This window comes from Poecilia latipinna, unplaced genomic scaffold, assembly GCF_001443285.1.
Source record: "Poecilia latipinna isolate Pla-1442-1.1 unplaced genomic scaffold, P_latipinna-1.0 Scaffold1923, whole genome shotgun sequence".
NCBI classification, from domain to species: domain Eukaryota; kingdom Metazoa; phylum Chordata; class Actinopteri; order Cyprinodontiformes; family Poeciliidae; genus Poecilia; species Poecilia latipinna.
In genome coordinates this window covers 1-14,818 of record NW_015114539.1, presented here as the reverse complement: position 1 = coordinate 14,818, position 14,818 = coordinate 1, and the positions used below count along the sequence as shown (strand labels likewise).

The following is a 14,818-nucleotide window of genomic DNA, read 5'->3' as shown; positions in this document are numbered from 1 at the left end:
ATACAAAGAGTAAATAAGACACAGATGCGGGTCAATTTATCCTCAAATTTGACTCCCAATTCGTACTGGAAATCATTAAACTTGTGCAGCGGTAGCAATTGTCATAGCAACAATTTGTAGTGAGAGAAGTGTCCAGCAGAGGTCGCCCTCATCATTTTAATCTACCGGTGTGACTGGAATAAAATGGGAGCCTCACCACCAATCCCGATTCCTCACAGGAAGTTTACATGTCGTTTGTAGGAGGCCTCTACTAGGAATTTAAATATTTTCTTTTGCCAGGATTTTAATATTATTTTTTTTTAGTTTCTAGCTAACAGGTATTTCCAAGAAATTACTGAAGCGGTTGTTTATGTGTCTCTTCTCGGAGACCTATCAAGAATAGTGTTTATAATTATGAAGCATGCACTTAAGTAGGGATGTTTAGTTAAAGTGTTTATTCTGAAAATTGAAGAGATAACAGATCAGGACATATACTTCATACAAAAGCTCTTCTATCAAACAGATTTTATTTTAGCATAAATAAATAAAAAGCAGAAAGTTGTTTGAATTTTAAACATCTAATTACATTCACTGAAATATGTACAAGGTGAGGATTCAGACAATGACGTGGAAGTGAAATGAACATTGTGCTTAGAGGAAAAATGCAAATTAAGACACCTTCAGTTTTCCTTCTATGTGCTCACAGTTTCATAAAGATTTTTAGGGGACCAAACAAATTCTGAAAATGTTAAAGACCCAAATAGTAATTTGATTTTTTTTTTGTACATAAATTTCTACTCGCATATGGCTGTGTACATATGAAAGGGTCATATATTAGCAAATGACAAACCTGTACAAAGACACAGTTTAGATAATGTCAAAGCTTTTTACGTGATCTATCAGGACAGTGAGTAAGCAACAGAACATCGATGCTGTAGTTGAGCGTTGTTATGTTGTCATGAACATAACAGCCAACGCTATAAACTCAAAGTTCAAATGTGTGATAAGAACGAAAACAGGTCAGAACAAGGAGAGCTCTCACTCTACTAACAGCAAAAACACAAAATGCACATCTGAGTCACTAACGTTATCTACATAAAGCTGACTCGCACACAGTCATGAGGCAAATACACAGCGGGTGCTGCTGATCACTCCACTGTTTCCTTCAAACATCGTTTAGTCGGGACGCGGCTTTAGTGGAGCTGCTACAGTTGCGGTTTGGGAAGGCTCAGCTCTGATTCTCCTTTCGATCTGATGCGGCCACCAGCAGAGCTGCTGTCTGAATTCCGTCTGGAAAGAAAGTCTGCTGCTTCTGGCTCTTCTGTCTTCTCATGACCGGATCTCGATGACTTTGATGAAGGGCAGCGGTTTGTTAGAGGAGGTGGATGGCTTCAGTGGTTTACTGCAACAACAAGAGCACAGTGAATTAATCACTTTTTTACTGGAAACAGCAGGAGTCAGACATTTAGGATATAGACTAAATGAAAAGACACATTAAATTAGAATAAACTTTACATGTTTTGGTTCAGTTAGGATTACCCCAATTATTAACATTTTCTAAATGCCGGAATAATGAGAGCAAGTTTTTATTTGGAGAAATTGGGTCACATTTTTTGGGGTTATTGTTCTCCATGTTTGCCTGAATTGTGATCCATTTCTCTTGACAGAAAGAAAGAGGTCAGTTTCTTGTGGTGGCCACTCCTAATCATCCGCTTTATTGTGTGGAAGTTACTTCTTAACTAATTTCACTGAACGCTAAGCGTCATTGTCTGTTTGCTCCTAAGCTTTGACTTCCTGGCTGATGTCTTTTGATGTTGCACCAGTTTTTCCACATAATGTTCTTTCCTCGTGATGCTACCAGTTTTATGATGTGCACTAGTTCATCCTGCAGCAAAACAGGCCCACAACATAATGCTGCCACTTCCCTGCTGCTCAATTGAGATGACGTTTTCATGTTTGCAGAAGAAAAAAATAAATCAAATTTAGGATTTTTGTCCTTTGTGTGCATTTGCAAAGTGTAATCTGGCTTGTTGCTGTTATTGATTAACAGCTTCAGTGATAATACTAAGAAACTCCACATAAATATGGTACTAAAAATATTTTATTTGAATGGTAGTTATTTTGTCTTTGCTAATTTAGTAGTGGTTTGTCAAAATGGTTCTTTGTTACATAAGATGTATCCCTTAGGAAACCAGAAAATCACAGACTACTATAAGTTCATAGACATTATAATCCCCTTAAATATATTTATCAATTAGAAACATTTTTCCCCACTACTTAAAGATAAATTTCCTACATTTCTAGTGTTGGATTATGTTGCTACAGTACAAGATGAATTTATTTGAAGTTTTTTTTAGTCAGATAAATCACAACTTTACCACAGTGGTGCCATAAATTATGGAAAGTGCTGCTTCTGCATAAAAAAAAAAAATCGAGGACAAAATAGGTTACCTGTACACAATCTGTGGATTGCGCTCTGTTGAGAGATAGGAGCTTGACCTTTGTCCTCCCAGGAAGTAGTCCATCTGGTCACGCATTTCTCGATTCTTAACAAACAAAATGGTTTCAGGGTTATTATTTACAGTATTACCAAGCATTGCATTTTCTCTCTCTTTCCAGAACAAGGTTATTTTTTATTTTTATTTCGCTCCCACAGTCCAGAGATTTATTTTTATTTTTTTAATATAGGCCAGGCGCACTTCTCACCTCAGCCTCCAAGAATGCCACTTTCTCCTCCAGCTCTTGGATCACGCGGTCCCGCTCCTGGATCACCATGCGAGAGTTCTGGAGCTAAAGACGAGCAAACAGAGGAACCAAACAGTGAGCAAACCCTGCGCAAATACGAGCACGGAGTCGACGTGTTTGCCTCACAGAGGCTGGCGTATGTGCTTCTCACCTGCTCAATCATGTGTCTGACTTTCCTCTGTTGGCTTTTCAGCATGTCATCCAGATGGTGGATCTTTTCTTTGAGAATAGCCACCTCCTTCTCCAACTGCTCAGCCCTAAAAATACACACAGACGGTTACGGCACATTGTAATTTTTTTTTTTTTTTGGGGGGGGGTTTGTTCATTTTTTTTCCCCATTGTATAGAATGAAGAACCTATCAACTGTTTGTCATTTACTCTAAGAGTATCAGGGAGAAATCTGCGGTCTAAATAAGAGTTTAAGGTGTCCAGTTTGATGCATTCGACGGGGCACAAGACGCGTGAAGAGGAAGGTTTTCTGGTGAAATGAGGCCAGAACTGAATTTTACAGTCTTCATTCCGAACCCTAACACTCAGTGGTGAAAAACACAAAGACAATGACATCGTTCAGAGGAGATGGCCTTCCACCAGGACAACTGTGATTTCTAAAGTAGATTGTTGCCACTAGATTTCTGTCAGGGAATCATTGTTAAAAAAAAAAAAGGACGTTTTCTGATTTTAACTTGTGAAAATTATCCATTTTCTTCTGCTTTTCAATTATGCACTACTTTATTTTCATCTACTAGATAATATCCCATCAGCTACGCTGAAGCTTGAGATTGAAACGTATCAAAACGTGAAAAATGTTGGGTGAGTACTTTTGTGATGCAGTGCAGTTGGTGTTGTGTGACTGTAAAGGCTGACCTCTGCTCCCCCTGGTGGCCTTCCTCTCTCATCTTCCGCAGCTCACGCAGTTCGTCCTCGCGGCTGCGGATGGTCTCCCTCAGGGTGGCGCTCTCGTGCTCCATTCCTCCCAGCAGCCTCTGCAGCTCTTCAATGCGCTTGTCTTTCTTCTCGCTGGCTTCTTCGGTGACCCTCAGCTTCTCCTCCTTGTCGCTCAGACAGTCTCTAAGCCTGCTGCCTTCAGCCTAAGTAAGACCGAGAGTCGAGCGTCTTTAGAAGATGAGATAAATAACGGATTGTACGGGTTATAACCTCTGTGTGTGAATACATTACCTGCAGCTTCTCTTTCTCCTCCTGGTGCTTCTTTTCTGCCTCCTGCATCTGTGCATACAGACGCTTGCTGACCTCTCTCAGCTTGTCTCTCTCTGCTTCTTCATCCGCGTCCTGTAGATAAAGAGCAAAGTGTTAGCTTTGCAACTTTGCAGTTGGGCACATATTTTTATGGTGACCTAATGAAAACTGTTTTTGTTTCGCCTAAGCTCTGAGGGTTTGCCTATCATAAACACAACGGGTGTGTCTGCGTGCGTCACTGGAACATCTAGGTTGCAGGGGTTTCCTTCTTGTTTGTGCAGCATGGAGTGCATACGTTGGTGATGTAGCGTGAGTCACAGACACGAGTATAATTGGGACGTAAACACATAGAGCTTCGTTGTGTTTGTACAAAACTCTGATGGCACGCAGGCGGTTGTGGATGTGAGGAAACTTTAGTTTAAAGCGTGTGTGGAATGAGGAGGGTCTGAAAACAACAACATGTGCAGTGGGAGGAACAACAAAGCAGCGTGTTCCAACGATATTTTTCACGCACCCCCAGGGGGAATATAAGGATCATTGACGCCTTGACATCATTTCTTTATGTTCTTTTTCCCTACATAACCTTTCTGTTTGTGCCTCTGGGAGCGGATTGCTTTACACAATGTTCTGTGAGCTGATGCTACAAACATGAGATTCAATATGTTCTCTAAAAGGCTCACACGAATGGAAAAAAAAAAGAAAAAGAAAAAAAAAACAACAACAGCAGGTTGAACCAGAGCCTGTGTTTTTCTGCTCACCTGCCCGTCGGTTTTGGATCCGGTTTTGGGAGCGGACAATCCGTTCTTTCGGAATGGGATTCCGACCTTCCACCCATTTGTGTGCGGCTGTATAAAGAAAGACAGGAAGTCAGCAAGGACAAAAAAAAAATGAACCATGGCAGGAATGATAATAGAGGCGGAAGGAAATGCCATAAAACACACAGGATGGGAAGTAGAAAATAAACCCAGTGAGTGGCAAATTTGGGGTACCTTTGTTTTGGCCGCCATCTGCTCTCTCAGGTTCTTCAGGCAGTACCTCACCTGCAACAAATACAGACACGGTGTGAGTGTTTCAAATGTTATTCAGGCATTTTAATTAATTAAAACAAACAACTTCCCAACTTTTAAATACTCAGCATGATGCATTTAAAATTATTCCATTTCATATTTATCAGCAACTTTTAGTTGATGTGATACACATTAAAATATATTTGGTTACACTATGTCATATGCATTTCTTGGATAAATCAGTTTTCTTTTTCCTGCTCTTTAAAATCAACAACCAAAGACACTCAAGAAAATCTCTTAGATTTGCACTTGAATAGGTGTATTAAGTTGCAACCTTCATTTGTTTTCGACATTTCTTTTTTTTTTTTTTTTTGAACATGCATATTTTAGTCTCCAATTTTCTGAGCAGGAACTTAGTAAGCTGAGATAAAACAAGAAGGGCAGCGACCGTTAGCCAGAAGGATTATTTACATAACCCAAAGATGCAAATGCTTCATATTCCAGGAAACATTCTCACTGACACGAGCGTCACTGCGTCAGGAATAATCATAGTTCAGTCACTGACCTCCTGTATCTGTGAAACTTCGTCTGACAGCATCTTCAGACTCTCTTGTTGCTTCTGCTGCTCTTGTCTGCGAGCCTCCAGGTAAACCTAAAGCAAAAGAGCCACATCAATACCAGACACCAGAGCCAAGTCAAATGCCTTTGACGGGAACCAGAGATCCATATCTGCTACACGCACCTTGATGATCTCCACCTGCTCCTCTTTTGACTTCACTGGTTCAGGGTACGAAGCGGTCCTATCGCTGGCCGGCTGCACCAGGGCGAAAGCTCGTCCAATTGGCTGCAAATCAGTGACGAGAGGAGGTTAGGAGCGCAAAGCATTTTCCACATCTGTCAAATCCAGGCCTGATTGCGAAGGAGTTGTTTGTGATCAACATTACAACACAGCACTTGCAGGAGCAGCTTGGATGTTAAATAATCGTCATGAAACATCGCTCTGGAATGTCGGCAGCAATGATGCAATTAAACTGTTAGCTAGTAGAAGGAAGGGGAACATACTGTCCCTTCATCAGCAAGCTAGTCCTGTGTTGCATATCATTATTGTGAGCCTGCATCACAAGAGACATTTAGTAGAAATCTCTATGGAGACCAGCCCTTAAACATCTGCTGGTTTCCTGAGAATGGGTGGACACGAGACCTTGAGCACAGAGAGAGAGAGAGACAGAGAGAGAGAGAATGTTACGCAACCTCGCTGCAGCGGACGTCCCCTCAGTTCTGGTAGAACAAAGCGAGTCGCAAGACACCCAGATGCGTGTAAACTACTGTAATAAAAACCTGATGGGCGCCGTGACATAATTATGAGCTGTACTTACAGTTGATGTGCAAGAACGCTGCATGATGCATTACCCTCTGTCTGAACTAATTCCCCAGAATCATTGAAAACGTCACGTAAAAGTGTCAGGTTTTAAATAGAGACTTCGTGACTAGTTTCTCGGAATATTTATCCGTGAGCGTGTGGAAATTCTGGCTTGGATGTACAAATAATTGATACAAAAGTGTGTATATTTTATATATATATATATATATATATATATATATATCTCAGCATCACCAGACCCATTTTACTAGGGCATGAGACAGAGAATATCTCTTCCACACCCCAGTAAAATTCCTAATCAAACTTTAGACCGTTAAGCAGTAAAGCATCTCAACATTCGCTTTAACAGATTACCAGAAAACCCAGAAAGTTGTAAGTTAGCCTAAAAGTCTATGTCACCCCTTAATAGGGCTAAAAGATAATGTTGAGGTGAAGAAGACTCGTGTGGTGATGTCTACTTTTAATGTGCTCCTAGCATATCAAAGTAAAGCCATTAGAGTAAGCGTTTACATTCGAAAGACTGATAAAAATATAAAAATGTCAATACTGATCTGGACAACAAGTATTAATCACAGTCAGTATATCCACAGCACTTCTCCTCTCTGCTACAATTACATAGTTTTCTTCTACGTGGTGGGTTCTGCTTTCTATCACTTATCCAAAGTGTTTCTCATCTGCAGGAAATGTCTCACCTTATCTCTGTGCTGCTCTGCGCTCCGGTTCGCTTCTCCCTGGTCGTGGAGCGTGAGTCGCAGTCGTCTACAGCCGTCCTGAAAAGTGAGGCAAAACGAAATGATTCAAAAGAGTCCGTTATGTGATGAAGAGTCTGTTTGAGGGCTATTTTGAGGAGGAGAAGAGCGGGGAGGGGGGGGAGAAAAAAGGAGGAGGACAGAATGAGTCATAGGGTGGGAGAAAGTGGGCAGCAACCAGTACAAGACTGGGAACAAACGTCAGAAAGAAAGCGAAACTTTTTCCAGCCCTGCACAGAGACAGATTGTTTGGTTTAAATTGTGCGCTGCGGACGTCAGAGGGACTTAGGCGAAAAACCCTCCAGACGCTCGCAGCCAGCTGGAAGCCGAGGCTGGATTTCAGGGGAAAACTGTTATGTGGAGTAAAACAGAGCCTTTCCATGGCAACAAATCCTCCCAGTAGCCATAAACAATCTGGCAGAGGAATAAAATAAGTGTGCCCATGAAGACTGAGAATGAAAGTTACAGAGAACACTTGAAGAAAACTACCATTATCACCAATTTGAACATGATTGTGTGTTTTTGTTTTTTTTAAAAAGCAAAGGTTCCATTTGGAGCCTTTTTAATCCACCAGAATCTAAATAACCAGCGATTACAATTACTGTGAAGTTAGATTACAGTTGGAACTAAGCGCAACCATGCGAAGGTAACACTTTTCAAAGCATTTTGAGTTCAGCACTCAAATAGTTTGCATCTTCTTCAAAGTATCAGACTGCTTCAGTGCACATTAATGAAGTGACTCTCTTTATCACCCCGTTTATATTTGCACTGTACATCCTATTCATAGCAAAGCACCGTCACACATAAGGTCTGCAACTAAAAATTAAGCAGGACAAAGTATAGCTGAACTGAAAAGGTGGACAGAAGTCAGCTTTTTCAATTTAAATGAAAGCATGACAGAAATATAAAACTATTTGGAAACTATTGACGCTGCAGTTCATTTGGCTCTCAGTTTGGACCCTCTGGAAAACTACGTAAACCTACCTGTTCTTATGCCTGGACTACATTTTGAGGTAAGCCATCTTTCCCCGTTTCATGTGCAGACACTAACCCGATTGAGGCGATGTTGCACTACATGAATTTTAGAGTCAAATTTCATAATTCCATCACTTTTTGAGAAGACACTGCCCGGAGGAGAAGCAGCCTTTATCGCTGATCTCCTTCCTCGTGAGAGAGCTGAGATCCACGGCTTCTCTCTGGTCAAACCAGCCGTTTGAGGTGGAAAGGTGGCCAAGCCCTTTTGAGGCACGGCCCAAAGCACACACTTTTTCAACAATGTCTGCTCTTTTTATTTGATTTCAGCTTGCTGTTTCTCTATATAGTAGAGTATGAAATAAAAAAAACTTAGATGGTCGCATATTTTGAGAAGAATCCCGGACATGCATGAAAAGGAATGCGAAAGTAGCTTCTGTAGCGGGAAATCTCTGGAACAGGATGTTTACTGGGAGTGTGTTTTCCAGCACGAGGGAAGCCCCCCTGAAAGAGCGGCTCAGTAAAAATGTCAAGGGTAAACTCTGCGGATGTGAGGGAAGAGGTCACAGACGTTACGTAACTCTCGCAACCCAAAGTAGCATGTTCTGCTTCTTGGGTCATCTTTTGTTCAACGCATAAGCAGAGATAAATGCAACAGTTCAACAATTAATTTCATAACTTTAAAATACAAACACGGACGCAGAACTTCGTTAACAGCGTCGCTCGTGTGCAAAAGGAAAATCTGGGCATCGTTCTGCTTTAAACTCACAGTTAAACTCTGATGGATCGCCTGCTGGTCGTGGCTAAGCAGTTATAATTTGCCGTTTATTTTTCAGAGCCTTAGCTTTCCTGCCAAGCTCTGACTTGTTTCCATATTTGTATCAGATTTAAAGACAATGCTTCATCAGCTGAAACACAATAGCGTACAGAGGTGGGGTTGTTATATAAAGTCCTATTTTAGCCTCAAGAAGATTAGATCAAGGATCAACAATGTCTTTCATATCAAAACAGAAATTATTGTAGTGGCAGTAATGACCAGACGATGAATCAGTTAAAACTTAGAAGCAAGAAACTGCTAATATATCCAACCTGATAAACTCCTTCATTGTCTGCACATTGAACGTGTTTCTGTTTTCTGATGTGTTTATGTTCCGAAAAGCTGGAGGTTAGATTTTATTTGTACGGTGTCATACTGGTAAAGTCAGGCGTTTATTGACTAAACATGTTTTTTTTTTTTTTTTTCTATTACTTCATATTTGGACTATCAAGGAAGGTATGGAAGAAATATTTATATCTTTCCCACCTTCTATGATGTTTCTGTGCACTGAAATGATGTCTGGGTTTGTTTTTCTGTCCTTTTTTTGAAGTACTGGTTCAGTTACTCATTAAGAAACTTACAAAATCGAACTACCTGGCAGCAACTCAAAGCATGTAGGGGTTTAGATCTGGGGGGTAAATAGGAATTTAGGTGATTTTCTTGTTTGTTTTCAGAGACCTCTGTTGATAGGGGTGTCTGTCGTTGCGTACAAACTGTAGTAAAACACAAAATAAGAATTTTCTTACTATTTTGTGAAGAGTAAAGTGTGATTATCGGTCAGGCTTTGCAAGGGAACCCTTCTGCCTCTTAATTTGACCAAATAGATTAGGTCTTGTTGCGTAATGTAACGATAAGAAGCTGTCATAAAAGAGAAGCTTTATTTGCAGAGTCTTTAAATTTGCTGCTTATCTTTTCAGGGTTAACAGCAATAAAAGAACAGGCACCGAGAGGTGGATTTAAATGGGAAAATTAGAAGGCAAGACACGAAAAAAAAAAAAAAAAAAAAAAAAAACACCGTCTAAAGACTCAAGTCCAAGTAAACCAACAAAAATCCAACTACAAAAGGGAAAATTCTCCTATTGTTCAACAGGCTTTCCTCTTGGATTGCAGACTGAGGTGGAAAAGCCGTCTCTGAAAGCTCTAGTGCACCCCGATGAGGCCGGGTGCAGAGAAGAAGGGTTTTGAGAAACAGGGAACAGTGGGAGAGTTGTTAAGAAGGAATGCTTCATTGTACAACTTCCCCAGCTCCTCGCACACAGCACTCCGCTAATCCTCATTCTGAGGCGAGCTATTTGCACGGTAGCCTCCCTGTCTGCCTCTGGAAAAACGCTGTCTATCCCTCAGCTGTAATACTAGCCTTCCTGTGAACTCGGACAAAAGAGAGCAGTCGGACGGGACCTGCAAGCAGCCGCTTTAACGCAAACACAAGCAGAGCGCATTAGCTTCTGGCCACTGACAGAAACATGAGCCTGAGCTCACACACAACCCACGGTGCCTCAGTGAGGACAAAAGATCAGGACACGCCGAAAGGACACGGGGACGCTTTTGTTTTGGATTCAGACATGAGGAGGGATGTAAATTATTGGAGGTAAACATGCTGAGGCGTGGGGAGACACCTGGGAATTCACCTGATAAACAGCATTTTTGAAGATCTCTGTTTCACACACTCAAACCGGGTTCAGATTTCTGACTTTGTGCCTTCAGGTGCGGTTCCTGCATACCACAAAGGATACCACAAGATGTTTTGTGTGCACACATCATCATGCATTAAATGCTTTGTTTCCCCCTGTGCACACAGGCTGAACAGATGTCACCTTTGTCTTTAGTCCAACAGCAATATAAACCTCAGCTCTGAGGCGACAGGTGTGATCCGACAGATCAGCTGCAGGTGAATCAATTACCACTCCAGATTCATCCATCCCTGCACCGATCCTTTACCAAAGGTTCAGTTTGACACTCAAGCAAGGGAAACATCAATGCAAAGACTGTTCCTCTGTGAGCATCAGGAAATGCTTTTCGTCCAAATAAAAGATAATCTCCCCTCTAAGTTATTTCTAAGATCAGGAAATATTTGACTAAAGAGTAAGTCAACAGAGCTCTTGCACCAACTTTAAAGGCCTGACAGAAACCTAGGCTTTATTCTGGGAACATCAGTCTTTCTCAGTAAAATAAATACTGCGGCTAACACACCCAGCCTGAGTTGACAAGGTGCACTTATAGGTAAGCGCAAGGCTTTGAGGGTCCGAAATCTCTCAGAGGTTGATCGGAATCAATCAGTTTCAACTTGATCAGCCAGTCAGAAAATCAAAAACCCAAACAATCGGGTAACAAGCTTTTTAGAAAGAAAACCACACTTTTTTTTTTGTATTGAGAAATATCTGCATTTCCTGTAGATTACATGAGAGTGAGAGAGACCAAGACTTTCAGTAGATAACAAGAAGACAAAACGAGTACAGGAAATGTCTTCTGTTTTATCTTTTTGAGCTGCCAATCTCTACCTATCATGCAACATGTTAGATTTGGACATTTATAGCAATTTAATTTGGTAAGGGTCTACATTCTGCTCGTGGTTTGCAGTGCTAGCTAAGCTAACTGTGCTAATTAGTAATATGAAGTATTAAAGCCAGTTAATTCATACTCAATTGTGCTTATTTTAAAGTATTAGTAAAAGTATTTTTTTTTCCACATGAAGTTTTACGTGACATTATCTGTGCTTAAAAACTAATTTATTACGTTAGAAGGAAAAGTTTTTTCTACAAAACATATTTTTGTGATATCTTCTCATAATATAGATTTTAAAATCAAAAGAGTAAATTGAAATTGAGATTAGAAGGTTAGATGTCACAAAAACCAGACTGGTAATCTGATTGGTGCTTCTCTAAAGTATATAAAAGGTTTTTGGGCATTTTGTTTATTTATAGTGCCACTTTCTGACTTGAGAAGTCACAATATTAATGTCCTAAACAGGAAAAAGTTTTCCAATCACAAAAAGCACTGGATGAAAGGTTATTTTATCGAATCGGGGCAGTTCGGCAGAAAGCTGGGTTGTTCCAGCACTGCCATCATGTGACACCTTATAGGGCTGACAATACACATAAAAGTATTTCCATGGAACTGAGTCACAGAGTGAGAGTTGTTGGATCAGGACAAACTCCACACTGACATGGAGATACTTGACACTTAACAACCCTCCTAAAATCCACACTTTCAATATAAAGCAGGTGTGCTCTGGCATGTTTCAGATACGTGTGTAAGTCATGTGTAAGTCACGTCTCGCCCATTCCCTGCCACTGATGTCAGACTCTCCAGATGTAGAGTGAGGAAAGACAAGAGGAATGTGTTCAACGGGGAAGTTACAACAACCGAAGGGATAATTGTGTCATTATTTAAAAATTGCCTCACCAGACAAAAAAGGGAATTTGTAAGCAGTGGTTTTAAAATTACATAACATCACATACTGATATTTACAGGTGATTTTAGAAGATGTTTTAGAACGTTTAGTTTTAAAGTCTGTGTTGTACGTCTGTGTGCCTCCTGGGTACTAAACATTGTGACACTTGCTGAACAAAGTTGTCTCCTGTACACCAAAATTCCCTCTCATCACCATTTATTCACATTTTAGTTCCGCGTAGCCTTTTTGGCACGCTAGGAGGTGAGACTGCATTCACTTACCTTACCTTGAATAAACATATCAGACACCAGATATGTAAATACTGAAGTTGGGAGATTATTTCCCTGCTGAACTTAACGTTGATAAGGGCGGACCGGTCTTCTGTGTGACGCTGATGCAAAGTTGCCTTTTTCAAAAAAGTAATGACTGATAGATTAAGTGCGGCCTGGATAAACAGAGGGTTTATTGTAGCTGTACGCATTCCTCTGTGCAGTTATCGGTTTAATAGGTATGTGAGAGGTGCTGCCCTTGTTACACTTTGACCTTTCTGTTGGATATACTTTGCACGCAGAAGAGCGATAGATTATCAGTCTAGACCGCAGGACAGAAATGTGCAACTTTATCTTTTAATGGGTTACATCTTTCAGCTCAAGCTTAGCTGGCAGGGTTTATGAAGTGTGGCCTGATGGGAGCTCAGCAGGAGAGCACCGAAGTGGAAGACAGAGGGTGAAAGTGTCATGTTGCTCCGCAACCTTGTAAAACGCGGTGCTGGTGAACAGTTTGCCTTTTCAGGCAAGGTCAATGATTAAACCAAAGAGAGTCACACACTGATAACCCCAATCAGCGCAAGTCATCTTATGAAATGTTGCCCTGGGTTACTCTTATGTTGCATGAACACCAAAAAAATAACCCAAAGTTCTCTCTTTTGTGTTTTTACACATAAATCATGTCTTAAGGAATCCCAGAATAAACCAGGTCTGATCTTAAAATTTAAAAGAGGACATTTCAAATGTAGTCCAGATTAAAAAAAACAAACAAAAAAACAGGCCTTTAATAGGAATCCTCTGGCTTGCAAGGTATGCAGCCATATGTTTTTTCAATACAAAGAGGCACCTGCTCCCATTTAGGTGCACTTGCAAAAATAAAAAAAATGTAAAACTTGCTTGAACTACAGGTCACCCCATGCACAAGCGCGCCCTGGGCAAAGAATCATATCACCTATATTAAAAAACATTTTCTTTTGCACAAATGTGCCAAACCATACATTGCAACTTAATAAAGAGGGCTTGAGATTCCCCCTGACACAGTAAAAAGCATATCGCCCAAATCAAAAACCCATACAGAAGTGAATCCAGCCAATAGTATTTAACATATCCTCCTTTGTTTGAATGTAGCAAAGCAAAAATTGCAAACAAAGGACCACTTTTTAATCTGTCTTTGCACAGGTGGCAGACAAAGTGCACAACCTGGGCTGCCTTCTCCGTCTGTCACAACTGCTTGGAAGTGTAAGCCTTTACATGATGTGACCAGAAGGCACCTGACACAGACACAGATGTTATCTGGACTAATTCTGACCTGGTCTCTATGCGAGTCTGTTCAGGAGGTGAAAGGTGGGGGATAATGCTTTAATTACTTTAGAGATTTAAGTAAATACAGCACTTAGAGCAGATGAAGGCATGCGGCTTCAGGAACCATCACAAAGGTATGCAATTAAGAAGAAAACAAGAAGACATGTGGAAGAAGTAAAAAAAGGGGGGAAATTAAAGGGAACAAAAGTTTCCAAAGTTTTCCACAGAGGGCACAAACTTACAGAGATAAAGTTGGAAATGTATGAATATTTGAAGGAACTTACAGAATATTCATCGTTCCTGATGTCTTCAATGGTGCAAAGACTCCTTGTCACTCCGTTCATCTTCCTCTCGGATTCAATAAATACCCCACACACAAAGAAATAAATAGATGAATAAATAAATGAACTGCTCTGTGTCTCCCGGCGGACCGTCCACAGTAAGCTGCTCAGTGTCTCTCCGTCTAACCCACGCTTACTGTCTGGCTCCTCTCTTTGGGAATAACTTTTCACGGTGCGTCACTGTGGGAGTGAACAGCAAAACCAAACAGAGCCGCCCACAAAACGGACCGAAACAGCCAAATAGGGAGCAGGAGCGAGAAAAAAAAAAAAAAAACACTGAGCTTGACTGTAAGGGGAGTGTCAGAAACACATTGTTGGACCGAAGCTGCAGCCACCGGTACAGCAACTTCTGGAACAATGACCTCCTGCAGCTTCACCTCATCTGAGGGGAAAAAATAAAGTATGAAACATTACAATATGCCCATTCTTATTATATAATACAAATGTTCAACCCTGTATTAAACGTTGCCGTGAGGGGAGCAGCCCAGTTTCCGTGTAAATTATTAAGTGAGATAGCTTAAACGCCTGACTGAGCCTCTTTAAAAAAGAAGTCTCCTCTCATTACAAAGCAGTGGAAACAAACTGTGATTTCGGAGCTCTGAAAACATACCCAGATAGCACAGAATGATTGAAACAACATTGAATCAATGTCAGCCAGAAACATTGAATCAACG

At 40.8% G+C, this 14,818-nt stretch overlaps 1 protein-coding gene across 1 annotated transcript; it reads right to left on the bottom strand.

Annotated features, from left to right (window-relative positions):
• Window positions 1–411: 411 nt before the first annotated feature.
• Window positions 412–14,308, bottom strand: tuft1a (tuftelin 1a). The gene is made up of 12 exons (XM_015015520.1): window positions 14,088–14,308; window positions 6,999–7,076; window positions 5,668–5,769; window positions 5,491–5,577; window positions 4,908–4,958; window positions 4,677–4,763; window positions 3,901–4,011; window positions 3,589–3,812; window positions 2,876–2,981; window positions 2,686–2,769; window positions 2,431–2,525; window positions 412–1,381 (listed from the first exon to the last, which is right to left on the bottom strand). The coding sequence occupies exons 1-12, from the start codon at window positions 14,145–14,147 to the stop codon at window positions 1,309–1,311; spliced, it is 1,158 nt and encodes a 385-aa protein (XP_014871006.1). The 5' UTR covers window positions 14,148–14,308; the 3' UTR covers window positions 412–1,308.
• Between the last annotated feature and the right edge of the window lie 510 nt (window positions 14,309–14,818).

Bases quoted from the DNA above. Each gene is read 5' to 3' on its own strand.
- tuft1a (XM_015015520.1), bottom strand. From the start codon at position 14,147: ATGAACGGAGTGACAAGGAGTCTTTGCACCATTGAAGACATCAGGAAC. The intron at 4,012-4,676 runs GTGAGCAGAAAA...CTTTATCTACAG, and splicing joins GATCCAAAACCGACGGGCAG to GACGCGGATGAAGAAGCAGA. The intron at 2,770-2,875 runs GTGAGAAGCACA...GCTCGTCTTTAG, and splicing joins TCAGACACATGATTGAGCAG to CTCCAGAACTCTCGCATGGT.